Raw genomic sequence first — 27,595 nt, 5'->3', positions numbered from 1 at the left:
TAGCTGAGACGGTCCGTTTTAAGAAAAATTCAGAGCGTACTATGGAAAGTGAACTTTCCACACTGTGTATGTCTTTGCCTGAACAAAAGGATGTTGGTTGTTAAGAAACACGACTCGAAACCTGCAAACACACAGGTTAGGCCATGCCCTCTCTGAACCTACACTATAAATGGAGAATTTAAACCAGAAATTTGTAACAATCCACTCTTTAATAATCTGTCTCTAAGGATAAGGTTAATCAGAAAAACTGTTCGAGAAATACTTTCAGCTAACAAGTTAATTGGAGAAAAATATCTTTTTGGACAGTTACAGAGGCGGAATGTTTCGTTACAAATCGTTTGCCCCACTGTAGTACTGACGCCCAGATCCGAAGGAGCTGCTGGACTCGCTGTGTGAGGGGACGGCGATGCTACGCCCAATTAGACCAAATGGATAGGAGCAGAAATCTATGCAATTTATAGCAGAAAATCCCAGGGAATTTTTTTTTTTCCTTTTAACAATTTTAACGTGTTATAAACATTGAATGGAGATTACTGTACCTCCTACTGTTTGATCTTGTAATTCTGCGCTAAAGGTGAGAACAGAAATCGTAGGCGAGGTGCGGGGAACAGCCAGGACCCTGAAGGGCAGTCAGTGAGCAGCCGGGCCAGGCAGACTGCATGCAGGAATTCGGCAGAATTCCTCCGACCCCAGGGGGAATCGGCATCGTCCTTTCGAATTACAACATTGCGGTCCTTGGGATCACCCAAAATTGTCAGTCTTTTCTGTGTAGCACCTTAATACTTACCCTGCGTGTTCTGTGGAATAATGTACACAATTTTACAATAACTATGTAATTAACTCACTTTGCTGCTCCCCTCTCCAGGGAAACCCATGCTTCTATTAATGCTATTAGGAAGGTCCTATGCATAGAACAAAGAAAGTGGTGCAGCAGATGAGTTAACATGATTTGATTTGCAGATGCTTTAAACACTTAGCAGGAGACAGCTACGGAAGCTAATTAAATCACTCTAAGGTGCACAGGATTATCTGCTTTGTAAGAAACAATTTCAGTGAATTATGGGCGCCCTTTAGCTGAGGGGAAGTAAAAAGCATATTTGTTTGGAATTAAATTTCCCACACAAGGTGCCCATCAGACCTCTCATTCCCCGTACTTCTAAAATAGTCTTCTTTGGTAGCTAATATTTTCTAGGAATGTGAATTTTGATTTTGTAAGTGTGGCGCTGTTTCCAACTCTCTTACGTAAAAATTTTCCCACTTAGCTATTGATTAGGATCTGCCTTTAAGCAGTGTCTTGAGTAAAAAATCGTGTCGGTACATTCACTACCTCTCAGATACTGCATCTTATTTAGTGTACCGGAATTCCCAGTTTAAAGTAATCACAAAATTTATGGAGAAACGGATAAAAAAGGTTGTAAAATATCGATTTGGGGAAAATAATAACACAACTCATCTATAATAAGAAGAAAAATGAAGCAATAATTCAGGTGTATTGAACAGCTTGCTGCTGGAAGTATTGATCCGGTGCTTTAGTGTGCAACATCGCACCTAACGTTGCAATGGAAGAACGGGGCTGCATTCCCCGGCTCATTATTTCACAGACGCTATTGCCTTGTTACACAGGTCCCACAGAGCCTGGGCTGCCAGCAGGGAAAGAGAGGAACCCCCAAAATAACCACAGACCTGTAATACCTTCATGTCACAGTATCCCGCTGTGACAACATGCAGACATTGTGCTCCCGTGCTCCTCTTGCAACAGTCCTGTAGTTTGGCTTTGCTTGAGTTTTTTTTTGCTCTTCCTCTCTTCGCTGTATCACGTTTATTACCTGCCTTCTGTATACGTGGTACCTCGGTGCTGTCTCTTTTGATAGCACGTAATCAGAAATGGTGTAATTGAGGAAACACGCTTTCCTTAAATATTGACTTTCAGGATCCACACATAAAAATTCCTAATCCTATTTCTCTGTTTCCTTACTGTGGCAATAAGCAAACATTGAAAAAAGGACAGCAAAGGTCAGTGGAATTTTAAAATAAGCGCCTCGACATTTCCACAGCATTAAATTCCATCGTGCAACATTGCATTTCTGTTTATCTGCTGACATCCGCAAAGGTATCGCACTTGATTGTTTGGCATAAATAATTTAGCAGCAAGAACTCTATAATGAGCACAGATAAGATTTACCTATGTGAAAAAAAACATAATTAAGAAGTAAGAAATTGTGCAAGGTAAAAAATAGTGAACTCCTGTAACAGGGCAACGTTTTAGAACTTGTGAAGACAAACGTGCATCCTGCGTTGTGAGGAAGCTGCTTTATAGGTGCCTGCAAACTTACTGCGTCCCCCGCGGTCGTTATCTAGAAATACGAGCCAGGCCAGATGAGCAAGTTCGGAACAGATCAGGCCTCCTGCAAATTTCAGCTAACGCTGGTCTGCAGGGTTTGCGCTGCATCCTCGGCATTGTTGGCCTTGCAAGGTTTTTCCTTTCCCCCCCCTTTAATCCATATGGTAGCCGGCGAGAGCGATATGGACGTTTCTGATCAAGGAATTGGGGGAAGGGAGGAAAAATGAAAGGAGGAAAATAATCTATGGCCGACGCAGAGGCCAAAGAAAATTGCTTTCTGTAAACTGCAAGGCCCTGCAGTAAGACTCGTGCACCGTCGATACGGAAGCGAGCACAGGTTGCAGCGGCCGTAGCATCTCACCGTGCGCTGCTTGCCCAGGCGCGAGTTCTCCCTCCATCAGCGTGTGTTTGCCCGGGGCAAGGAGGGCTGAGGACCGTGGGGTGGCCGCAGCCCTGGGAGGGTTACGATCCCTTTCATTTGCGTGCTCGCGGGCCTGCGCTGGCTCAGGAAGCTGAAAACGTGCAATTGTTTTCATAGCCTAAATAACACTTCTAGTTTAGAAACCCCGGGGGAAAAATCATTGTCAGGCTGGCAGGTTGAGACGGCACGATGATAAATGACTGAGGTGTGTGTTCTGACTCTGCCGGGACACGTGGGGTGAAGAAAACCCTCTTCTCTCGCGCTCTTTGCATCTACAGTCAGGAAGGGACAACTGCAATCTGAAGACATATTCTTGCCTCTGGTAAGAGGTAGGACCATGCCTTTCTATTCCCCGAAAGAACTATTTTCTTGTGGGTCAGGGTGTTTGTGGTGTAGCATCTTTTTAAGGCACTGGCAATGATTGCGGGGTTTTTTTCTGCCTTTGGTGCTTACAGTCACAGTACAGACCAAAAAAAAGTGTGTTATGGCTAACACAGGAAACGCGTATGGCACGGGGGGGTCAACAGAGCAGTTAAGCAGTTTCATCGGTTCACACGTGGTTTTTTTAGAAAACAGTTTGAGACTTACATTGTTCTTGGCCAATGAAAGTTTTTTTACCAAAACATTTTCCTAGGGATTTGTGTAATGAAGTTGAAAGCCACATGAAATTCATCGCAGTTATTTTCTCAAATTTGTGCAGTAATTCCTTAATAACTTCTATCCCTCTAGATTTCGCAAATTTGGCAATTTGAATTTTTATGGAAGTTTTGTTGTTTTTTTTTTAAAGTGCTGCTTACAGTGCCAGATTATTTTTTTTCCAGGGAAAATTGATTTTTTCACATATGCTCTCATAATGAAAATTTCTTCACACTAAAAATCAGTAAAAATGGGTCTCTTGTTTATTTACTACTTCTTTTCAGAAGCTCTGCACACTTTTAAGCTTTTTAAAGAAAACTGATAAAGGCTCCATATTTACATACATTACTAGTTAATTTTCAGTATTATTTTGATTAAAACCAGTGTAAATGAGTTGATATCCTTCAAGTTTCAAGAACGTACTTCCTTAGAAGCAGCTAAATAACTTGGCGAAAGTAAAGGAAACTCTTTAGGTTACTTAAAAGCTCTATTAAATTAGGAATCTAATTGACGATCTTTGCAAAGTTTCATGAGATAATTCTAAGGATTACAATACTCACAGTCCTTTACCGTAAGTACAAACTTTTAGAGGACTTTCCATCTTGTATTTTGGTCTTCACCGGTCCATTTCATAGTCGTGCTGACCGATAGGCTGGGTTGGCCTTGGGTCACCCCCGCGCACGTCCTGAGCTAAGCCCGCTCGCTTCTCTTCCGGCAGCACTGGTAGGATCCCCTCCTAACGTTTGCTTTACGCTGCTGTTACCTGCTCCAGGGCATCTTCCATCTCCTCTGAAACCTCCGTTGGGCCATTGTTGCTGAAGGAAAGCTGGGTAGCCTTTAATATGATTTAAGATCCTAATATGTGTATTGTAATTACAAGTATGGGTACAGCAGGTAAAACCACACACTGATTTGAGTCCCACAGACCTCTTGGGCAAAATAAATATTGGCTCTGTCTTCTGTTGGCTTTCATTTCTACTCTTGTTTTGTTAGTTCCATGTAAGTATTTATCCAAGCCTTTTTAATATAGTCTGAATAGGGCTGCTTTTCACGGCGCTTTGACAATTGCTGGTACCTTCTGAGAGAGCAAGATGGTTATGTACACAGCATTTTCGTATTAGAAGATTTCCTGTAACACGTGTATGCAGCTCGATTTCTTTTAAGCTTGAGTCTGGTAAAACAGAGGGGGGAAAGGCTAGAGCAATTGTATTACCTTGTTACATTGCTCAGAGCTTATTTAGATAAAGAATTACTGGTGCTGGTCATAGCACATTGTACAGTTGCTTTTTTCTGCTGCAGACAGCTTTTTTGCATTTTGTACTTCGTTATTCTGACGATGCTGAAAGACAAAGAAACAAACTCTTCCCCGTAATTCACTCCAAAGAACGTACCATCTCTTTCTATTTTCTTGTTAAAACCAAATTGTGTGCAATTTGTAGGAAATTGAAACCACGTTTTTCACTTAACTTTCCAAAATTAAAATTTATGAGGAAAAAGAAGTAATAAAGCAGTTACAATCTGGTCATCTATTATTATCTCTGTGGTTGGAGTAGTTCCACATTTAAAGAAAGCGACACCAAAAGTTTATCGAGCTTGTGTCGCTATCAAAAATTTCACTTCTCTTTTATTATTTTAGACCACAAGAACTGCTGAAACCAGTATTATGCAGTTGGAAATTATCTCGGTGAAGAAGGAATTGGGTGATCCATAAAAACAAAGCTTTTCTTGTAGCTGAGAAACACAGAACAGTATTTATCTCCCTTACTCATTCCTTTTAGAATATCAAAATTAAAATAAATTTAACAAATTGTGCTCTTTAAGCTGATTTAACAGAATCCGTTGTGAAAAAGCTTAATTTTCCTCTAGATCTATTTCTATATATGTGTTTCACATTACTCTCTTTCTTTTGCTGTTGCGTTTCCCCTTCACTGCATTGCTCGGTCTCTGAGAACAATGGAAATGACAGTCCAGCGCCAGAAATCTCGACTGCTCCAGCTCTAGAATGTTAGTGGCACTTGCTTTAGTTTTCTCATTTTGCCTTTTTTGTCTCTGAATTAAAATCAAGCCAAATGATGGATGCCCATTACAATCAATTGTTTCAGACAAGCCACCAAAAGTATTGTAGGATTCATTTACATTTAATCAAATTACACTTTATTTGCAATTCAGGGAAATGAGAACTCTGCAGTAAATCAAATATTTCCTCTCCAAGGGCCCCATTCAGCAGAAAATATCCACAGTCTTCCAAGCTGGTGCCTCAATGTGTGTAGCAAATCTTCCAGAGGGAGGAGAGCGTGTGCCAACAAACCATCTCTCGCGGTGTCTTTTCAACATTTTTCAGGGTTGCGGACACCTAAACATTTTGTGGTACAAATGCAGACCCCTGAACAATGAATTGTGCAGTGACTTTACGCCTGCTGACACTTGACTTGCGTCTCTCTTAGTTCCCTTTCATGGACCACCAAGAATGGTTGCAGGACTTTTGGGGCCCTGGAGGTGTGTGCACCACAGGTTGAAAATTACTCATCTTTCCTTTATGGATCCTGTTATTTTAATGGGAAATTAATGACAGTCACTAAATGTCGTTCATATTTTGAATAAATTCTACTTAAAGGCAGTAGTACAGTGTTGGGCATTTACTCGTTTTTACTCATTAATGCCTTATGGAGAAGTTAGAAAACTTTATTTGCTTTGGAATGGGAGGTAATCTTTGACTCGGCTCCTTTTCTGTGCAGTTTATTACTGAAATATTGTGCCCAGCAGGCGACTCTCTTACCCTTGCCCCTCACATCAGAGAGTAACGAATTTTGAATCTCGTCCCTAGTGACTGTTCGCGTATTTAGCCAGATAAAACTTGAATGGTACCAGGATCTCAATATGACCTGATGCTACGAGTGACCGCCTACCAGCCACTGCAAACTGCGGATCCACAGCACTGGTGAGAAGTAGCTTGTCGCCCAATTGCAGAAAACCTTTTTTTTAAGTCTCCGACTTCTTGTGTGAATTTGGCTCTGTTATTTACAGTCAGAATTTTACTTATATTTAGAGTCCTGAAAGTTCATTTAGGTGCTCGCTGGGGTTTTTAAATAGGCCTAAGTACCTAAATTTTATGGCTTTGTAGCTGCTTGTTCCCCAGCTCTAAAATGGAGATAAAATGCAGGACTACTGTAAATTTCAGGGAATGTATGATGCCAAATAACATGGAAGGAGCTCTGATACTAAGGCAAAAAACACTGCATGGGTACCAGACAAAGAGGGTTACTTCACTCTTGCTGTTGAAAATACACCTGAATTGCTGGGGAAATGCCCTGAAATTTAGGGGCCCCACAGCCATAATCTGATTGGAATACACAGCTTTTAATGCATAAAAAAATTCTGTCCAAGTCATGTAATGTGTGCTTTAATCCAGTGGGACTGAAGAGCCTAACCAATAGTAAATAATGATTTGCATGCTTAGCAGCTAAACGTAATAAAATTCAACGCTGAGTACTTTTTCAAGAGTACTTGAAACTGAATTCTGCCATCTGATACTTACACCAAACTTCGGTGGGTCAGCGTCCATCACACACAATTAGCTGAAGTAAGAGGAATGCCGCCGGTGGAGTAATGTGGTATTTCACAGCATAACAAGCTTTAAAACAGAGTTGGATCGGTCCCATCTCTCCTTTTCCAATCATTTAATTTCTGAATATTTGAATGTTGAAAAAAAAGTATTTTTTCTGGTTTTGTTGTAAGTGCCCGGGAGAGGATATATTTAGTTTCCTTTTATATGTGTTTCAGTACATGTTTTATTTTATACTTATGATAAAGTACTGAAACAGTAGTTTTTGAAGGGCCCTCTGTCTGTCATGCTGCCAGCGTGGGCAGGTTGCAGAAGGAAAGAGAACAAAGGGGAATGACGGGTCTGGGTTGTCTTGAGTAGAGCAGGAGAATCCTAGGGGAATTTTTTGCCTCTCTTCTTTTGCTCTTTCACATTTGTTTTGTGCAACAAGCAAAGTTTGGAAGAAAAAAGTGACGTTACATTTCCCTTTGCTGCTTGGAGAAAGCATCTACCGGTTTGCGGGTCCTAGATTTAAATGTCATTGCTGTGTCTTTCACAGCTTTGGCTGCGATGAGCTGGGACGCATCTGCTCTGTCTATAAACTACCACGTGCTACAGGCCAAAGGACCGTCCCCTTTCTGAGCCTCTGTACACACGGATATTCAGCATGTGAAAAATTATCTGCTAGGAGATGCAGATAACACATTTTCAGCCACGCAACTACTTATACACACCCAAGTACAAACACATAACATTTTTATGCGGCTTCATTGAAGAGACAGTCATTAGGTCTTTGTTAAGTAAAGATGAAAAAATAGCACGTTTTTGAGACAATCAACGATGGAAGCACCTTAGTGTTTAATATCACACAGTCCCTTGTCAGTGTCTATTTTTTACTCAATGAGCTACAACTTAGATTTTTTTATGGGATAATTACCTTTGCCGCTGAGTATGTATCATCCGGTCAGTTAGGGAAGAGACCACGCGGGATGTAAAAATCAGTGCCAGCAGAGTAAACTCCACTGCTGGGGATCTCCTTTCTTGAGAGACATCTAAGGCGAGGTCCGTCCCCCCTGGCTGTCCCCAGGCTCTGCAAGTATGGCGCTGCCAGCCCAGAGACGTACAAGAGCTTCCAGGCATCAGCAAGGCCTTTCTGGTGCAAAACCAGAGCAATTTTTCTCTGAAGCCCAAGACATTGAACATTTTTACTAATCCTTCCCCGCATGGAGCCAGTTTCTGCCAGCCTTTGTGCCTGCTTTGCACAGTGGCTAAATGCATTACGGGCCACAAGACAAGTAGCTCCTCTTTTTAAGTGTGCGGTGCTGGGAGATGGTGCAGGAGGTCACTCATCTCGTCACTGTCCCCATGTCCTTCGTGTGAGCTGAGGTGTCCTTGCAGCAAGTGGTTGGATACCAAGATGGCCTGCACAAGGGAGGACGAAAAAGCTTCACTGAGATCCACATCCACAGCCCAAGAGAGCGGGAGGCAGAGGTGCCCCAGGCCAGCTGTGATGGAGACGGTTCGGAGCGGGAGCAGCATCATCAGTGCATTGCTCTGCGCAGACTAATTAACTCTGGCAGCCAGGTGCTTAATACTTTGCTCACTCAGGGCCTTAGTGAGTTTGTCTGTTTAAGCGCGTTCTTGCATACTGCTGATGGGCCCAGAAGTACATTTATCTATATTGCTTGCTGCCTGGAAAGCTACAAATCAGTTGCTGATAAGTATGCCACTTCCAGCAAGATTAATGTTAAATTCCTCCTTTTAGACTGGCAATTTGCAAATTGCTAAATTAGATTTTAACATTCAAATACTCTTTTTTCATGTCACGCTTACAGCTTTTTTGTTTTTATCACCTGATGATACTGTTTGTGTTGGTATTGAACTTTGAGGCATATTAATACGATACGCGTATTTTGGTGGCAATTTTTTGTAATGACAACAGTTCTCATGAAATCCACTGGAAACAAATTTGAACAGAATCATAGAATTCATTCTAGTGGGGTTTGGGTTTTGTTTCGAATTGAGTGGAAGGAAAGGTTTTTTATAGAAGAGAAAATGGTCGGTCCCATGCTACTAAGGCGGTTTTTTATTGATAACTTCAGCGATGGAATCTGAATTTTCCTATAGGCTGGCAATGATACCTAAAAAATCAGGAAATAAACAGGCGCAAATGCATGATGAACCTGTCTGATAATTTCTGGTAATCCGTGGTAACTTTATATCTTCTGCTCTATTTTCTGATCATCTTGTAGTCTGTAGTCTGTTTATTCTACCTCTGCCTTGAATTAGGGACATTGTAATATTTCTGGTTGAGGAACAATTAATCCAATAACACTTAAAATATTTTTAAAAATCCTAATAAAAGGAAAATGGCTAATTTTGCCGAGCCCTGTTTGAGTGCAAGAAAGTTTCAGCTATCTCAGAACAGCGTTACTCAGTTGGCAGACGCGTGTGGATGAGCGCAGGGATGTGGTTGCTGCCTCGGGGTGCCACTGACCAAGCAGAGGTGTTTTGCTGCGTATCCCACGCTCAACGGTGATGACCGAAGAACCCAAGGTCAGTTCACTCACGCTCAACGGTGATGACCAAAGAACCCAAGGTCAGTTCACTCCCCCTGTAAATGAAACACTGGAATTGTTTCACAACAGGACACCGAGTTTCAGTCCAATTCCTCATTTCCTCGCCTTTTACGGTTTCTTTTTGAAGCATCAGCTTTGCAGGCAGATGGCTACACCTGGGATATTTTAATTTCCATACTCTTCTTCACTGGTTTACCAAATATATTCTAGATGGTAAATTGTGACAGTGGGAGAGAGGCAAGATGTGAAGGGAGTGATATAGGCAATTATTTTTACTTCCTCTTCTTTTATGCCTGTGAGGCTCCAGATTCCAGATTAGCGATCTCTCTGTAGGCGTGTTTGGAGGCTACTTAGCTCGTATTTGGGGGCAGAGCTGCAGTAGTTGTTGATTTCTCTGTAATTGACTTGCAAGGTGATCTAGGGCTGACAATTTAGCAAAGGCCTGTTCAGCCCCAGAGCACTCATTTTGTCGTGAGCGTAAGCCCTTGACGGTGCTCGCTCATCGCCTCCAGCACCTCCCCGCCTTCGCTCAACCTCCGATCCCCCCTAAGCGCAGTGGTGGGAGGAGACCTGCCAGCAGAGCTGCTGTGCAAATGGGGCACTAATGGTTTGCGAATCCGAGGATGGTTAACTGATCTGTGCATTCAATTAAGATGAGTTTCTCAGTTAACAGGCACCCTGGGAAGAAATGAGTTACTTTCATTTCTGGGATTATGAGCCCTTAATGAAGAAGACATATCAGAATTCTGCCTGTGTTGCATGAGATAACCCTAAAACACAGCGCAGATTTTCAACTTACTCATCTAGCAAAAAAAACTTGCCAGGTGAGAGGGAGAAATCGATGCTTATGTGAGTTCTCGTGCAGACAGGCTCACGGGGCTGAATGCAAAGTGGCATTGCGTGCGAATTTGGATTTTACTTTTTAGTTTTCTTGAGGTCTGTTACTTTGCTTGCGACTTGCCTATTTAAAATTATAATTCAAAATGTAATTTAAGTAATATTTACCATATTCTTTCTCTAAGACTTGCAACGCGAGCAGAACATCCAGGAAAAATGGATGTATCTGACTAGAGGTGGAGGCTTGGCTATCTGATGTATACATGCAAAATACAAACTAAGCTCCAGCCAGCGAAGTTTCCAGCCAGTATCGGTATAGTTTCAGAAAAATTGACAGAACGGTTCTGCTTTATACTGGTTAAGGATGTTGGACAAAGTGAATTTAAGATGAGTTTATGCTAGGCCTAAATGACTAATAAGCACATTCAGGAGAAGCAAAGAAAACATAAATATTTCATACCAGTTTTGCGCTGACATCGCTGACAAACGGGAAGGATGTTTGTGGGGATGACACTTTGTCTTTGGGACTTCTCTTTGCGTTGCGACTTCCATAAGGAATAGGTGGTATCACTGTGTCTCATTAACTGTCACAGCTGCGCCGAGCCAGCAGCTGGCTGTGTCGTAGTGACCAGCCGCCGGGAGAAGCACGGCCGCTTTCTCCGAAAGTGCAGGGTGGGTCAGGGGCTGGAGTTTCTCACCCCCGCGGTATGTTTGCAGAGATTGAGAGACTGGATGTAACTGTAAGCAAAAGTGATGGATGATGATATATGAGGGAGAAGAGAAAAGGCAGGAAGGATTGCTTTCACCTGTGGCCGTCACCCGTTTGGGATATTTTTGCCATGTAAGAGTGCCTTCACGGGTGAGCTAGCGGCACAGGACACGGTCGGAGTAGCACCATGGGCTTGAACCCGCTGCTGCCAGAGCAAATAGCCTGTGTTGAAGGAATCCCTCTGCCAAACATGCCGTTCTCACTTGCAGTCCACGGTATTCCTGAAGGGGCTGGGCTGGCATTTTGGCAGTGGTGCAGAAATACCTGGAAATGAGGGGGGAGGTCTGGGGGCTGTTTGGGGTCCATGAAAAGCAGCGTCCCTCTCCTGAGAAAGGCTACTGGAAGGGGAGCAGACCGGGAAGCACTGACAAAGATGAGTCTCTTCCAAAGTCTGGAGGAGTGAGATGGATGAGAAGCCCGCTATTTTGAGTTTGGTTTTGAAAGGCTTTTGCCAGGCAAAAAAACCCCAAGTTGGATTTGGTAGGTTTAGGTGCTGCACTGAGTAGAAGACATGGGAGCAGGTGGGGACCTCGTGCGTGCTCCGTTTATGACCGTGCGTGTACAGGAGGCCTGGAAAGGAGGTGCTGAGAGGGGGCTGCACCGGAGTGAAGCAATCGCCCTTCCTTGGCTGCAGATCGGCCGCTGAGCCCTTGCAGGGAAATGGGTGTTCGTCCACTTAGGCTGAGGAGGGAAATTAAGTCACGTTCCACGTTTACTTGGTGAGATCTTTTCTTGGGTAGATCAGTGCAGTAAAGAATAACTTGGAAGTTTTCTTTGCCCCTTCTGGTAGGAATAATTAAAGATATTTTGCTTTCAGTGCTGTGTTGGTCAGGATCATTGCAGCCACTTCGGGGGGAGAGGGGAAATAAATTAGAGTTATTGTTATGATCCTACTCTGCCTTGGCCATTGGTAGATGGGTCGTGCCATATTACTCCTTGCTTGTTTACTGACCTCCTCAGCAACTCACCTTGGTTAATTAATTAGTTTCAGTTAAATTACTTTCACGTACAGATAATTTTCTTCTTACCACCACCTAGTACCCCATTTGATTAAATCAAGCATGTAGTCAATCGCCTTTCTGACAAAAAAAAAAAAAAGAGAAAAGAAAAAGAAAAGTTATTGATACGGTTTTCCGTCATTTGCAAATTACCTAGGAAAGCAGCTGAAGAGACATTTAGTTTGGTCCTGAGGTATGGCTAGTTGGTGCAGGTAGCGCCAAAGCAATACTGCATCTTTAAACAGGCTTGAATAAGGTTTCTCTAACTATTGAGCCTAACTCTGAGATCTCCCCTGCTGGGAGCCATAAGTTGCTTGTAGGCTTGTTCTAGAGAGTAATAAGTATTGTTGTTTAGCAATTGTGTTGTTGAAATTCAGCTCCACTATGTCTGACAGTATTTATCTAAAATACTTTCCCTGGTGCGTGCTCAAGTTCCAGTAAACCGTGTCTTATTGTGCGACCTTTTCATTTTCCAGTGAAAAGGGATCAGCTCGTCAGATAAAAGCTACAAGCTAGAGTACAGGAAAAATGCGTGCTCAGAAAATCCGAGCATGATTGAAAACAAGATGTGTTAAATCAATGCAGTTTATCGCCTGCCTATTCCTGGCAATTGCTGTTCTAAGCTCATTCTGAGCACACACTAGATGATAAAAGTATAGTGTCACAGTGCTCACTGGGGTGTGAGGGCAGGGAAACATGTTTATCAGAAAGACTGGTATGATTTTTTTTTTTTTACCCTTGATAACAGTTATTGTCAAAATTTTTGCAAAAAAACCCAACCCTGAACAATTATAGAAGCAGGTAATATAACTGCTGCTAAAATCAGAGACTACTGAGAGCTCTCGAATTATGCATTTCTGTTTAAATGTCACAAACTAGCAAATAACAAACCCAACTGTCTTAATTTTAAACAATTTGCTGCATCGTCAAGGCTATAGCCCAAGTGGTCTTTTTGCTTCCAAGTGGGTAGCCTTATCGCAATTTCATGTAGACAAATCAAAGCTAATGTTTAGAAATAAAGATGTTTGAAAACTATCGTTTTCTCAAGGGATTTAAGCTTAGTTATTGTGAGGGATTAAAGACCTAAATTAAAGCGCACATAAGGTCAGTCCCTTCCAAGAACATCCCACCTCTAATGTTCATTGCAGCTAGGCACAATTCATCTCACTTTTATGATTCAGCCCTACTTGTATTTCTCCGTGAATCCCATTTGCAGAGATTTGGATGTGATAGCTGGTGTTTTTCCAGTTTTCTCTCTTGAAGATTCTTTTTGCTCCGACCATAGTGCACTTGCACATCAGAAGTCTAAAATTTTGAGAAACAGCCAAATTTAAGCTAAGATGCTTTCTGATAGGAATGGCTTTGGCATTCAGACAGGACACTGAGTTTTTCACTTACGCATCCCCTGGTAATAATTTTTTTTTTTGTAATAATCTGAAAAGAAGATGAGAAATGGCAGGTTAAAAAAGAGAAAGAGAGAGGGACTATTCAAAAGAAAATATTTCCGCATACCAACATATTACAACAGTGGTTTTCAGTGCTGTCGACCCCAAAGGAGTTCGTGAAGGGTGACAAAAAGAAACAACTTTCTGTATGTTGTACAAAATTATCTCTATGAAAATTTTAAAGGTGTCCGCACCTACATCGTAGAATTTGAGGAGTCCATGGAAAGGAAACATGTTGGAAATACGCATATTAGAAAATGAAAGAAAAGGTTACGTGAGGTGACATTTTAGCATTTCCTACGCCCTGTACGGTACATCCCTGCGTCTGTTTCTGAGCCAGCAGTTTAAAAATAAATGCAGCATCTTTATTTTTTAAATGATTCGAAGTAGACCTAAATATAGATCTTATAGCTGACCTTAGGCACCCATTATTTTAAATCTTGGCTTGTATGCATTTTTGTGCGTGTGTGTCTGTGTACACACATATTTATTTATTCAAACGAAGGGGTAACCCATGGAGAGCTAGCCATTTTCAGTGAATTTTTTGCTGCATGCTCACGTGCATTACCAGAATGTGTCCTACAAATAGGAAAATATTCACATGTAAATGCTGTTCTTTCCCTTTTTATAATGACTGCCAAAGACGCATCAATTAACCTAGATGACTAGCTGAAGTAACCAACATGCATTAATTTCCTTCTGGCCCTCTGTATACACATCCCTAGTGAATTCTACCAGCCTGTTCTGAAATTGGTATGTTTGAATTCCAGTGCCTGAAACTGGACTCTGTTTCAGACTCCCTTAAGGCCAAATCTTCCCCATTAGACAAGAGGTCAGCGCAGTCAGAGGAAGAAGAATCTGTGAAGCTCACAAATTGTCTGACTTTTCTTTTCCAAGCCAGATTGCAGGTTGCTAACGGTGAATATTCAGAGTTAATGTATTTTGAGAAACCAACACGATGCTTGCTAGACAGATCCAGTAATTTCATCCCTTAACTTTCATGAAAAAATTTGGGCTGAAGACATGCATTCCTTGCATCTTCATCACCCCCACTGGCTGCAGAGACTGGGCTGGGTGGGAAGGGAATAGCTCCTCTGGATCTTAGTTGCTGGAGAAAAATTGTTATTGGGAAGAAAATATCACGCTGTCTATCATGTTTGTAATAACACTGATGAACACAGTGGAGCTGCCTCAAACGCTGGCCTATTGCATCTTTAGTTCAAGTAAAGAGCAGTCACTAGGGAACCTCAAGAGATCTGGGCGTTAGATTTATCATTTGACTCAGCTCTGCATTTTTCTTATTGCTCGGCACATGCACGTGGTGTTTGTTTGGGCATTACATGGCAATGAAAAATAGGAATTACATTTCACGTATCTCTATCTATTTCTAATTGAAAAAAATGACATCGTGTCACAGTTTGATTTTTAAAAATGGAAATTCAATGCTTAAGAGTGTGTTTAAGTGGGGGAGTACTGAGGCCAGAAAAGCAAGGAAATTCTGAGTTAGCACTGGAAGGGCCTTTCCAGCTCAAACCTTTCTGTGCAGGCTCTCGCTGTTCCACCCGCTTCCGTTTTCCATTGCTTGTGGGAATAAACACTCCAGGGAAAGTCAGTGGAAAGGAAACTTTGTAAAAACCAAGCCAAATTTGCAACAACAACAACAACAACAAATAGCTCAAATGCTTGCATGTTTTCATTTAACGGTCTTAAATTAGCGAAGGAATAGTCTTTGCAGGGAGATTTGCAAAACAGACTTTTTTTCATTTGATGATGGGGTTTTGAAGTGGGTTTTTTTTGCTGTCTTTGTAGAGCAGGCATAAAGAGGCCACTATGCGTAAGAGTTGTTGGGTAGGGTTTGCTCACAACACGCCATATCAAGATGTTGCTTTATACTCTCATCCATTGTTGGTACTGCTGTACTGCGGGGCCCTAGCAAGGCATTGTGGCACCTGGAGTTGGGTATTATTATGGTCTGTCCTGTCTTATCCCTATCTCCCAGAGTCGAGGTTTTATTTTGTTAGAGTTTTGTTTATTTTGTTAGAGGGTTTCTAGCAGAAATCACCCAGAGCTTGCCGACAGAAGCCATAGGTTATTAGCAAAGGCAAATGCCCCGGGTCAGCTCTGTGGCAGCATCTTCCCTTTATGAGAGGCAGGAACTCCTGGTTTCCATCTCGTCATAGAGGCCGTGCTTGGTAAGAGCGGGGAGTCGAAAGCCACAACCTTTTGTGTGACTACTCTCCGTTGTTGCCGCTTTCACCCCATTCTGCTATTTCTCAGCAGTGCGGAAATACAGACAGAAGTACAGGTTAAAAAGGAAGAGAGCTGATCGTAGAGGTGGGCATCTGAGGTGGAGGAAGAGGCCAAATGTCCAGGAGAAAAGAAGTTCTTACCTATAAAATGCCCCTGAAGATGCAAAGATTGCAAGGCTCCTGTTGAAGACACTGCCTTCCTAGCTGCCCTTGATTTTACTTAAAATATTCATTCTCTGTGCCTTCCAATGCTCTGACCTGGTTTAATATGGCCACAGAGAGACACGTTAAATGTGTTCCTGGCCTGGCCTTTATTGCTGTGGCAGTGCTGCAGCATTTTTGCGTGGATTTCTTCATACTCTTTTGTGGCAAGGAGGTGTGGAGCTGGGCAACTTTGTGTGTCTTGGCCACAGCATCAACTTCTATTTATGTTTTGGTGACGTTTCTCTCATCAGACAGAAAAAAAACTCAAAACAACTGTGTCGTAGACGCCAAAGCCCCATCTCTTTGATGGAGCTCTGGACTTGTCACTAGGTGTCTAATTTTGTTGCAGAGCCAAATTAAAAAAAAAAAAGGGGGGGGGGGCGGGATTTGTGCAGCGACAAAGGTAGAGTGTAGAGAATCTTTTTCCATTCCACTGTTAGAGCCACAACCTCCTGCACGTAATGTGAAGCCATTATAGCTCTGTGCTTCGGCAGGTCATTCTTACCTTCTTCAAACTCTCCCCCACGATACCTGCGCCTTTCAAGAAAACCAGGGACTCTGGTGCAGCACAGGAGCGAGCACGGTGGGGCATTTAATTCCCGCGTGCAGCCTTTCCCTGGGTGTTCCGCGTACAACAATCAAGACCAGATTTCTCATCTGGGATAGGGACGGTCAGACCTGTGGACCTGAGGCCAATTTGTTTGTAAGCCTTCAACCTTTCTTCGTTTTTGTTATTTGAGCCCTTAGAGTCCCTTCCCTCTCCTTGCAGCCTTTTCCACTGGAGAAGCATCTGGGAAGTTCATAGGTCTAAGCGCTGCTTTCTCATTGGTTTTGGGTCAAACAGAATGAAAAAGCAACAAGGGCTGAGAAATAAAAGGAATAAATGAAACCATGAATGCATGGGAAACAAATTAACTGGATATGTTTTACGTTCTGAAATATTTCCATAATGCTTCTATGTAGTGTGTGTTTATTTTTCTTTGAATAATAATGTTAAAATGTGTCTAATTCAATTACTCTCTGCATTCGCTGAATGAGTTTTCCTTGGTGAAGAGTTCTGCTACGCTACCCCAAGCTACGAATTCCATATGATATTTGAACAGGTCCTTTTAATTGCTGATATTAAGTGTCGATCATTCTGCTGTAAGTTGGCAGCGTGGCCAGAGAAACAAATTCCTCTCTCAGATACATCAGACAGTCATTCAATTAACGACCAAAGCTTTATTGACACAGTAGGAATTCATTATGTGAAATATTAAAAAAAGCCCTCCACTGACTAGTTAAAAAAAAAGAGAAGGAGACTTTTAAAGAAGGTGGATTATCTCCGTGTAGTTATTAAAATTATTGGTGCAGAGTTTGAAATTATAGTTATGGTGGAGACATTTTTCTCAGAGGCATCAACAGCATTTCTGTTGAAAAATAAGTTGGACTTTGAAAAGATGAATATAATGCATGCATCCTTATTTCCATAGAATTGTGCATTTTCTTGATTAAAAGACTTAGATTTTATGAGTTATGGCTTTAGACTTGCTGCATAAAGAGCTTCATGGCTTATTCTGTTAGAGTCTAATTTGAAAGAAAGTTCTTCCTCAAGGGTTTAAGAAGTAATTCATAAAATGGTAAGAATAATAAATATTGTGCCTTAACTCATACACTGGGATAGATAGACAGATTTTGTACACCTGGGTGTAATTTTACTTAATTCACACAAGAGACAGGCTGAAAGTTTATTGTTTGGAAGGAGAAAAATGGCTTAAATCTCGTATTTGCAAAAATGATTATATTAGCTTAAATGAAAATGCTACTCTATTAATGGCTTCAGTAAGCTTTGCATTTGGAAAAGTATTTTAATAAAAAGTTACCTGAAGTTTACTGCAACTTAAAATATGTAAGTGAGGGAAAAGTACTTACTTTGATTTATATGTCTTTTGGAGCTGTAATTATTGGCTTTTTACTCACCTATGTAAAACAATGTACTTTTGTAAATGGATTTCTGGCCACTTTACTCCTTTTTTTTTTTCACATAAAAAGTAAGCACTGTCAATCAAAGAATTTTAAGGTTTATTTCCTCTTTAGAAATGATTGATAGCCTTTTAGATTTACAAGTTGACAAGTTAAAGGGTTCTATTGGTATAATTATGTACTAAATTCACAGTCTTTCAATTTAAATGTCCTTTTAAAACCACAAGATTATCATACCTGTATTTTGAAAAGTGGGCCAGTCAGTTTGGGTTGGTATACAAATTGCTTCCATTAGCCTTGGGACCTATTTGAATTTAATACAGTTTTTTAAAGTTAGTAGTACTTTCAATAGTACTTTTAAAATTTAGGGTAATGGGAATGCATTTTAAGTACAGTATGTGTTAGCTTGTTTTTAATGTATGGATGTCAAGAACACAAATAGAGAGTTTGTATTTCTTACTGATTCTTTTTTTCCAATCATGGAAAAAAAAAACCCCAGCGTTCTTTGAATTAGAGCACTGGGAAACGCGTTACTGTGAATGGACTTCAAAGGCAGAGACCGGGCTCGCGCGTACTGGGGACAGCGGCGAAACCTCGCGTGAAGCTGGTATCCCACCTCGTGCGTTGGCTGCCACCAGTGGTGGCCTGAGCACCCCCTCTTCTGTAGCACTCGGAGGTCAGAATATCACCTTTTCGTTGGAGTTTTGCCAGCTGCTGCCACAGGAACTGGTGCAGCCTTAGCGCTGAAGGTGGGGTTGGGTATTTAAACAGGGCTCACTCTTTGAGAGATGACTAATTGCACTGGATCGGTTTATACATGAACTGAGGAGTGGAGGGCTGATATCGTCCAATCTGTGCTTAGATGTTCAGGCAGCTGAAGATTTCTTTTTTTCATTGATTTCATTTCTAAGATTGAAGGGTTGAACGGTTATAGATTAATGAGAGATATTTGACAACGACAGTTTAGGACCCGGTCCTGCAAATTGCTGTGTGCAGCCTCTCCCCGCCACTAAAGTAAAGCTGAAGCTATTTGAAGCAGAAAGTTTTCAGTATCTCTCAGAGGATGCTTGATGCCTTGTGAGATTGGACCATAAAATTAACATTTTTTTTGGTCATTTAGTTCAGAAAATACTCACAGGAAATACTCTGTGGATTTCAAATGTGTTGAATGTGTGGGAAGATATGAGAAAATGACTGCTATCTCTGGGGGGATTTCAGAACTGGCCTCCATTTATAATATTGCAGAATTTAGTAACTACTTTCCCAAAGGATGTAAAGGGAAAATGGCCATAAACTAGACTGAATTAGAGAAGAAACACATTTGACAGAACTACGCTAAAATCTTCTAACATATTTGCAAAAGAAATGTAAATTAGAACTGTAGGGTTTTTTTCTTTTAATCTTCTCAGAGAACAGCTATTTCTGATAATAAATAAAAACAGCAGTAAATTAATTTATTATAAAATTTGAAGAAGGTCTAAAGCAAACGGGTCCGCAATAAGCAGCTATGTAAGGAAACTCAAATATAATGAAAGCGGGGGTTTACAAACCCAGGTACTGTGGTATTTTCTGCAAAACTACGCAACAGAGTGGACAGCACGTGGCCAGGGTGGGTGTGAAAGTGGAAACGTGGAAAATGTGGAAAAAAGGCCCAACCATCTGGAAAGCAAAAAGGGCGCAAGCAGGGGAAAAGCCTTAGTCTCACCCCTTCCATACAATGACCTGAATATAAACAAAAGATCAAATTCAGATATTCCAGATAAGGGGAAGTGCAAGAAAAAAACTGCGGAGACTAGAGGGGTGCCATGATCTCTGCGGCAATAAAAAACTTCTGACGATAGTCCGGGAAGTGTAATCCTGAAGGATTTTTAGTCTGGTGCTACCATAATACTGTAACGGTAATTTGAGGATATGCTCAGGAGATGCCTTTCTGATATTAGAGAGACGCTGAGATTCTGCTGGACTCTGTGCCTCTCCAGCCAGTCGCCGTCAGCCACACGCTCTGGTGTCACCGCTGCTGGGCAGATCCGGGTTGCCCTACGCCCCCCGCCTTCTGCCTCATTTTGCAGCAGCATCGCTGGGGCTGCTTATGGAGTTGGGACGCACTGAAGGTCCAGGAGCATACAAAAATCTGACCCTTTGGTTGCCAGTAGAAAGGCAGTTTGAAAACAATAATTTATATGGAATAGTTTCTTGAGAAACCGGACTGGTTTGTGGGACTGTTTATGTGGGACTGTAATTCATTAAAAACAAGCCAGGAATTAGATATTATTTTCATGATGACGATGTGGTCTGGCTAAAGATCTTTAACGTTAGGAGCATGAAAAAATGTTCTCTTCACTTAAAAGGTGGAAGTACGGACAAATCGTGCCATGGTGATCGGAGTGGTGGAGTCGTGTGATTTGCTGTGGGATAAGCGTCTCTGAGCCGCATGAGAGTGCTTGCACGAGTGAGACGGAGATACAGTTTGATGCTAAATCTCTTTGCAAGAATCAGATGGCATCATTCCAGCCATATAATAAAATTCATAATAAAACCATCATAAAGGTGCAAGTTATATTCATAGTTCAGTAGGCAGACCTTGTGCAAGAAACAATTTTTTTGCTATTAATAACCTAAGACAAAATAAGAAAAACTTTTAAGTGATCCAAAAATGGGGAAAAAAAAAAAAATCCTTTCTGCCAAAAAAAAAAAGGCTGAAAATATAAAAATCCATATCGGAAAAAATTTTTTTTTCATTCAACTCAAAAAAATTGCAGACAAATTGCTGTGGAAAATTTCATCATCTCTATTGGCATGGGAGAGTCAAGATGTGCTGTTGTTTAGAGATGCTTGAGAATGCTTGACTGTGGTTCCAGTTCACCAAAGCACTTAGGAAATTTTAAGCACATGTTGAAGTCTCACTAACATCTGAGTTTTAAAGTGATCATATGACTGGAAATATAGCTAGAAGGTCATTCAGTGCAGTCCCTGTAATTATAGGCAATCATATAAAAAACATAATATGCTCAAATTTGCTTTGCTGAAAGCAAATGGGTTTAAGTATGTGCTTACAGATAAGCATGTGCTTAAAGGCTTGGCACAATCAGAGCTTCGATTAATGCAGGCAGACCATCATTTTCATGAAGATTAAAGTGTTCCACTTCCACCATTTATGTCCTCCACCTTATTGGACAAGGACTAGGGAAATATGAACTAAAAACATAGATGATTTTTTTTTTTAATTCATTAAGTCTTTTGGATGAGTTTAGTGCTGATCGGAGCCTGAGCCGGGCTGCTGAAGTCAGTGTCGATGAGTAAAAAATAAAGTATCTGCCAAGACAAATGCCTGTAGTTCACAACAAAATTATACGTGATCATTGCACATGGAGCATATTAAATGTACAATAGATCTGGAACAAGAAGGACTCCCTCATAGTTACTTCTTTTGTCTTCCAATCACAAAGGGCCTTCCTCGTAATACGAAAGCAGGAAAAAAACCAACATGAAACATGGGGTGCAAAGTATTTGTCAATTTAATTTCATCACAGCTTTCAGAGATAATAGTTGCTTCCTATTTGGAAGATGCATGCAACATCCCCAAACTTCCCAGCCACCTTGTTTTAGGAACTCAAGTGGGAAGGTTTGCGTTGCTGTTTGAACCAAAGCCTCAAAACCTACCTCAAATAGCGATTGAACCAAGACTTCAGAGTCAGTGGTGATTTCAGGGAAAGGGGATTTTGCCGTGGTCCTTCCTGGGCCTTGCAGTGCATTGCCAATTGTTACAGTGCAACGGAGCCTGCTTGCTATGCGTTTGTCACATCACGATGTTGTTTGTTGTTGTTTCAGCTCTGAACGAACCCACCATTGACTATGGTTTCCAAAGGTTACAGAAGGTTATCCCCCGGCACCCTGGTGACCCCGAACGCTTGCCAAAGGTCAGCACAAAGTTTATTGTTTTATTAAATATGGTAAAGCTGGTTACTGCATGTTTTTGTCTGAAAGTGCAAGGCTCTGCAAATGTAATGGTTTGGTACCCGACCCAGATAAGCTGCAACAGAGGCATGACCGAGAAAGCCCAATCAGGAACTTTGGTTGTAGGCTTATGAGACTTCTGTGACTTTCTGAGTCACAGGTAACTCAAACAGCTCTTGCCTTTCTTAAAAGGAAATCTTACTCTGTGTTCTGAAATACTTAACAACAACGCATTTTTGGTTGGTATTTTAGAACCTGAGCAGCTTATTCATAGAAGAATGACACTTCTTGGTTTTGGTATCATAGTAGTAGTTGCCATTATAACTCTGAGAACTTCACCATTGATAAAATCAAGTTATTTGGATCTTCAGGGAATGCGTGTCCACTGCTGTTGCACCATATATTGGTTTAGGACAATAATTGCTGCTTTAATACTGCTTTATTTTGGGATTGCTGAAATAATTAGAGCAATGTGTAGTGCAGTGATTTGATGTTCATTCCCATCAAAATTAGTGGGAGTTTTTTTGTTGACTACTGTCAAGTAAAAGCTGAGGAAGAAACAGAACAGTTCGCGTAAGCTTCTCGTGCTTCTGTCTTGTACTGTGGAAACGCTGTCTGGGTCTGCACTCACATCTGTTCTTGCTACCTTGCCATCCTGTACATTCTCTGGTGAGAATTTGCGGCGAGTTTTGTGATATACTGGAGAAAAAAGTGGGGTATTTGAAAAAGTGTTTGAGCTGGAGGCACTGTATGTGACCAACTGCCACCATGTGTTTTATCTGCTCTAGCATCATGGCTGTTAGCGAGTGAGTTGGGGCGTCAAATAGGCCAACTGTGTATATTTGAAGAACATCGCCTTTGACTTATGGAAAGGAATATGTGAATTTGTAGACCTGAGACATAGAACAAATTGGGCTTTCATGCCTGAGGCCAGATCCCTCAAACACTGCGCATCCAGTATAGCCTCTTTGACTGGGTAAATCTTATGACCTTTCTTCTCTGGCTTCCTGAGGTGTCAGTAGGCTTTTATCGGGGGTTGTTGTGGGCTTTGATTAGGTAAATTTCTGAAGCGTTTCAAAGGTGACAAGATTACGTGAACACCCAAACTTATTTTGTTTTATTTCTTGACAGAATTAAAATTCAGTATGTGAATTTTTTTACAGGCTTGTTTAGTCTTTTATCTTTGCCTAGGAAGGCTGTAGTCCTTGGTTTCAGGGTCGATGATGTGTTGTCCTTCCCTCTTACCACCAGAGAAACATGCCGTCCTGGGGAGTTACATTTTACATTGGCTCTGTTCACCCTCTACAAGCTGTCCCTTTCTCTGACTTTTGGACAGATTTGCAGCAGGACACAGCTAACATAGATTGGTACATTTCCCTCCAGAGATGTGACCATTTCCAAGGAAAGAGAGCAACCGTCTGTAGGGGCTCTTTCATCTGTATCGCGTCTCTGCTGCCAAACGTGCATGTGGGGAAAAATTATTTCTCGGAAAATAAGAGACCAGCCTTCACTATGCACCAGGTATTTGCAGGGTCCAAAAGAAACGCTGCAAAACTTCCCTGAACCTGATGTTCCAGATGACAAGTAGATGGTCACGGCTTTCCTCTAAATCAGGAAATTCAAGTAAAAGAAGACTGAGCAATTCCAAATCGGTTTATGCAACTGGGCTCCTTTTCCGACACCCATGGCACTGAGGGGGTCTCAGCAATGCTCTTCTGTGCTGGCATGGGCATGCAGCCATCAGGCTGAGCACCCTCCTCGTTCCCATTTAGACTGAGACTGTTACCACACTGACAACCACATGTTCCTGCTACGGGACATAAAAACAGGCAGAAGAAAGCTCCATGTACCTCCATATCCTGACTCTGACGTTTAGCAGGTATTTATGGGTCGGGTATGAGAAAGAAGGTTAGTACTGAGTCATCTGTCCCCTCAAATATCCTCTTGGTTTAATGTGTTTGTTCTGAGTATCTTTTCAAGCTGTTTTTTCAGATCTTTAAATCAAGGGAAATTGTTGTTATGTATGCAGAGGTAAGATGCGATGGCCTAAAAAAACCCAGTTACTGCTTAAGGACCGAACAAACTCAGTGAAGAAACTAGTGTCACTATGAAGGTTAGAGGGAAACAGGACAAAGAGGACCTTCTTTTTTTGTCTTTGGGTAATTCCTTCTGTGCAAGCTTGAAGGTTGGACCTCAAGTTCAAGACTCATTAATATGCCACGCACAGAGGCTGAATGCAGCAGGGGTTGGCACATGTCGACTTCTGTATTTGAGGCACTGATGGTTCAATTCCCAGCATCGCTCGCTGGCTCCAGGATCATAATCAAGGACGCAGCGAGTCTCTGTGCTGGGTGAGCACTGCACAGCGCTCTTCCCCATGTCATTAAACCAGGAAGGGCTTTGGCAGTATTCCACTATAGACAATTCTCAGTGGCTACTTAGAAGGGAGTTGGAAGCCATATGGCTTCCACAGTGGAACCAGGCACAGAGAGGGCAAATGCATGAGAGAGACAGAGAGTGAGACAGCAGAGAGGAGAGCAGTGCTCAAAGCTTTCGGTATTCCTTCCTCCATTTTCCCCATTGTCCTCCCAGTGCATCATTGCTTCCTGTTCATTAAAAAGCTTATACTTACGCATTAAATAAATAAAACAAAACACATTCTATAATTGCTGCTAGGGTTTGTGGCCATTATTCCATTGAAACATTACTGATGAAGTAGAGATTCTTTCAAGAAACAGAAACGGTTACGATTTTTGTGTTCATAAGGGCATGCAGTCCTTCCCATGGACCAACAAGAGCATTCTGCTGTGTGACTCATCCCCGCAGTCAAGAACTGTTGAGGCCATCAAACAAGTGTTAGCACATGCTCTGCCCTCCAGACCTGAGGAGTTAACAGCCATCTCTGTCGACAGGCATTTCTAAAACCATCGAGGCTATTTGAGAAGTTTGATCTCCACTCGTTCAGAACGAGTATTTTCAGAAGTGCTCACTGTTTGTGCTTGGGATGAATTTTTTGAAATGTTTCAGCTTTCTGCTGGAAGTAGGCAAAGAAAAAAAGCCAGATTTTTTATTATTTCTTTGCTATCTCCCAGTGCTTCAGTAGCCAAATTCCAGTGGAGAATGTCCTCGACGGTGGGGAGAGCGGGAGCACCTGGGAACTAGGGTCTTTGTCTGCTAGACCGACAGTTGATGTAGACATGTGGTTAGAGTAGAAATGCAACATACAGTTTTTGGAGAAAAAAGAGTGGGGGCTGATGTTGGCAGCTGGGCTGTGGAGCCAGCTATGGGCCAGAGTCCTGTTGCCTTCTTGCACAGAGCAGGTCAGGGAAAGCAGCCAGTGTAGGGTTGTCACTAGCAGATGCGCGTGTCTGTACGTACGCACACAAACACAGGCACCAAGAGGAGAGACAGGCAGTGCAGAGGTGGTGGGATTAGCACCCAACGCTTGGAGTGAGATCAAGTACCAGGAGTGTGCTGGGCAGTATAGTCTTTCCTTTCTAATACAGACAGGAGGCAGATCAGAGGAAACGAGATCTCTGGGGAGAAGTGAAAGAATTGCCATGACGCCAATGTTAAGAAATCGTATCGTTGTCCTGTAGGAGCAGTCTGTAGAAAGCCTGCCTGTGGTGCTGGGGAGTAAGCCTGCACGTGTGTGTGCAATTTCCCTGTCTCATGTGTTTGCATATACGCACACGAATACACACGTGTTGTTGGTTCTTGCATACATAACTGCAGTGGAAATCACTAAAGAGTTCAGATCACTAGAACATGTTGAGTCTGTTGAGGTTCATTCATGTAACTGCCCTACAATCCTTAAAATATCCCTGGCAGATACGTTGCAATTCTGCAGTTTTGTTAAAACTCCACAGCTATAGCTGTTAAACAGTTTCAACTGTGAGCTAGATTTGAAACATATCCATCCTAAATGATTTAATAACAACGATTCCTCTTTATATGCAATTTCCTAGAATTTATTTGCCGTTTTCACCACTCCTACAACTCATCACTTGTATTTAAATTAAGCGCAAGATGGTTCACTCTGTGTTTGAGAAGCAAGTCATTGCATCGACCCCCTCCGTGATCTGACGTCCTCTCCCTCCCAGTCCGTTGCTTAAATGCTCTCTCTAGGAGACCCCTTATCCCTCCTGAAAGGGACCTTTACTTCTGGTTTCTCTTCATGTAGATGAAAGTGGAGCCTCTCTCTCTCTAGCACTCGGGGCCCTCCCTGCTGAGCAGAGAGCACCCGTAACCAGCTCCACCTTCCCGTCAGCTCCTTTTCTCTGGTCAGTCATTACACAACCCCCCCAAGACATATCCCACCTCCTCGTTTAGGACGCTAATAGAAGACAGGTGGTTATTAGGAGCCAGTGGCTGGCAAAAGCAGTTGTCTTTTCCCACGTGAAATCCCGCAGGTCTGCCCTTTATCCATCGTGACATGGGTATTGTTTATATTCCAAATAAAGGTTGTCTCTAAGTGTGGGTGGGTTGGCCCAGGATTGCTAACGGGGGTTAAAATAGCAAGGAAGACAAGGCAACTTAGGTTTGCTGCTTCAGACAGACCCAATGGAAATTCTATAATGGATCGCCATCTGTTAACTCAAGATACTGTATTTTAACCTAAGTTAGTCATTTTTCAGCTAAGAAAACACATATTTTGGAGGATTTTTTTCCACAAAGCGTAACAAAAGGGTTGTTAGAAAACTTGTATACTAAGTATGGGCAGGAAGGGGGAGTGTGTGAAGAGGAGCTGTTTGAGTTCATCTGTATAGCAAGGAGGGCATGAGATGCTCTTGGCGGTTTCTAAACTGTACTATAAAATTTATAAGCGTGTGAGACCAGAGTTAAGGTTGGCACTGAACCCTTAACAGTGGCGCTTTTTTCAGTTCCTAGCAATTTGGGCATTTAGTTGGTTGAGGGGCTTGTTTGGGTTTTTTGGGCTGGCTTTTCAGTTTATCCTATTGAAAATATTCAGGGAGAGAGTTTCAAAGCGATTGAGAAGACGACGACGACCAAGATGCCTGAGGCTACTGTGAAAGTATCACCCTTATGGGGGGGGTGCATGTCAGAGGCATGTCTGGGAACATGCAAGGAGTCTGAAATGAGAGAGAGCGAAGCAACGGAGCTACGCTGCTCGCTGAAGGGCAGAGCCACATACGAATGGCTGGCAAGGAGCCCTTTCCTTTCTGAAGGTCAGCAGTGTGCCTACACATTTCAGTGAGTTTTCTTTATAAGTGGGTCAGCATTTACTCAGCAAACGATTAGAGCAGATGGTGTAATTTAGAATCTATGACAAAACTTTTAATAGATGAGGGCTAACATGATGACAAGGAACTCTTGTGCCATTCTCCATTCCCGATTTCTGCTTTGCCTTGGGGTAAAAATCATGCCCGGGATTGGATTTTCTAGTCTGCACATTCCATCTGAGCAACTCGGACCACTTGTTTGAACATCCCGTAAGAGGGATCCCCACATTTCTCTGTTCCTGTATCCTTACTCTTACTGTTTTTAAATAAAACAATCAATTGAGGGTGGCAGGAAGATACCAAACAGGTAAACACTGTCCCTTCGAGGAGCAGAGCTTTTGAAGGAAAAAGCCACAGTTTGAAGAAAGTAACAAAGGCTGCATTTGTGTATTTTGCTCCATGGAGCTGAAAATATC

At 42.0% G+C, this 27,595-nt stretch overlaps 1 protein-coding gene across 11 annotated transcripts in view; it reads left to right on the top strand.

The window, feature by feature from the left end:
* The window catches only part of EBF1 (EBF transcription factor 1), a 291,177-nt gene that overhangs the window by 235,729 nt on the left and 27,853 nt on the right, over nucleotides 1-27,595 (top strand). For all 11 annotated transcript variants that reach the window (XM_074603865.1, XM_074603866.1, XM_074603871.1 and 8 more), the window contains one exon: nucleotides 21,811-21,899. In XM_074603865.1, the coding sequence (XP_074459966.1) occupies nucleotides 21,811-21,899 (89 nt within the window). The remainder of the gene's footprint in view (nucleotides 1-21,810; nucleotides 21,900-27,595) is intronic.

Source organism: Larus michahellis, chromosome 11 (assembly GCF_964199755.1).
Source record: "Larus michahellis chromosome 11, bLarMic1.1, whole genome shotgun sequence".
In the NCBI taxonomy this organism is placed as follows: Eukaryota; Metazoa; Chordata; class Aves; order Charadriiformes; family Laridae; genus Larus; species Larus michahellis.
Note: the sequence above shows the minus strand (reverse complement) of the source record. Positions and strands in the feature narration are given on the sequence as shown.